The 1,525-nt window shown below is 43.7% G+C and overlaps 1 protein-coding gene across 1 annotated transcript in view; it reads left to right on the top strand.

Annotated features, from left to right (window-relative positions):
* The window catches only part of LOC106809280 (homeobox protein EMX2-like), a 13,455-nt gene that overhangs the window by 4,798 nt on the left and 7,132 nt on the right, over positions 1-1,525 (top strand). Inside the window, exon 2 of the mRNA XM_014812292.1 lies at positions 987-1,159. Within this exon, the coding sequence (XP_014667778.1) occupies positions 987-1,159 (173 nt within the window). The remainder of the gene's footprint in view (positions 1-986; positions 1,160-1,525) is intronic.

Below are 1,525 nucleotides of genomic sequence, written 5' to 3'. Positions count from 1 at the left end.
CGGTCGGTCGGTCGGTCGGTCGGTCGGTCGGTCGGTCGGTCGGTCAGTCGGTCGGTCGGTCGGTCGGTCGGTCGGTTGGTTGGTCGGTCGGGCGGTCGGTCGGTCGGTCCTTCCTTTCGTCCGTCCGCCCGTTCGTCGATCAGTCAGACGGTCGGTCAATAATGTGCCATTGAATCATATAAATCATATAATATCAGTGAACATCAGAATCATATCATTTTCGCTCCTAAATACAAGCAATCGAATAAACCCATCGCGCGTATACCGCTAATCAACGCACATCCCTATTGCAACACGGAGTCGATGCTCGCCACGTAAGCGGCCGCTGTGTGACAAAGAATCACAGACGTTGCGCCGCAACAAGCCACGCGAGCTACGGCAGCGAGTAAGCAATGAGCGACGAGCGGCGGCATTGTATGCGCGACACCGTCACGTAATTACGGGAAATTAAAAGGTCACATTACACAATCAGTCGATACCGTGTGCCGTGCGTGTGAGTTTACCTGCAATCTATAAATAAATAAATATATATATATATATATATATATATATATATATAATAATAATAATAATAATAAAGATGATAAAAATTTAGATGAGAAATAACAAAGAATGATATAGAAAACAAATGTGGCACTCGTTAATAAACTATAAGGATAATTATATATCAGCATAGACATGCCAATCACTCAACACGAAACAAAGGTGGGTCAATAAACACAGGTAAATAAATTCACACAGGTATAACCACTAAATAATCATTCCAGGTAGCTCGCTATTAGTAATAATCAATTAGTACATAATCAGTCAAATATCAGTAAATGAACATAATTAAGCGAGCGCTTAGATATCAAATATTGTTTAGGTTAACGCCCAACTAATCATGCCACTCAGGTAAACCGATAACCATACACTGCAGGTAAAATCTTGTTTTGTCACTTATCGATACACAACTAGTAGCAGCGACACCATTTCGAATATTTCAGGACCGGAAGAAGCCGGATTTCTTTTCCAACCATTCCGCAAACCGAAGCGGATACGGACTGCGTTCAGTCCGACGCAGCTGTTGCGGTTGGAGCATGCATTCGATAATAATCATTACGTCGTCGGTGCCGAGCGCAAGGAACTAGCGCGAGCTCTGAATCTCACCGAAACTCAGGTAGGCCTATGCGCTTATGTGTTACACTATAATGTACTCGCTTTCTCTCTTTGTTTTACCGAATTAGACAGTATGAGAAGTACTGTTTTTCCACTTTATTTCAATATGTTTTTATTATTACAGTACCTTGTTACTTCACTTTATTTGTCTATACTAATATTTTTTTTTTATCTACTATATTCTGCTAAAGTACCATTTTTTTCATGCTATTTTACTAACCTTACACGTATGTAATGCGGTCGGTCCGCCCGTCGAACGGTCGGTCGGTCCGTCCGTCCGTCCACCCGTCGAACGGTCGGTCGGTCCGTCCGTCCGTCCACCCGTCGAACGGTCGGTCCGTCCGTCCATCCGTCCACCCGTCGAACG

This window comes from Priapulus caudatus, unplaced genomic scaffold, assembly GCF_000485595.1.
Source record: "Priapulus caudatus unplaced genomic scaffold, Priapulus_caudatus-5.0.1 Scaffold342, whole genome shotgun sequence".
In the NCBI taxonomy this organism is placed as follows: domain Eukaryota; kingdom Metazoa; phylum Priapulida; class Priapulimorpha; order Priapulimorphida; family Priapulidae; genus Priapulus; species Priapulus caudatus.
The sequence above is the reverse complement of the archived record's forward strand: the minus strand, read 5'-3'. Positions and strand labels throughout refer to the sequence as shown.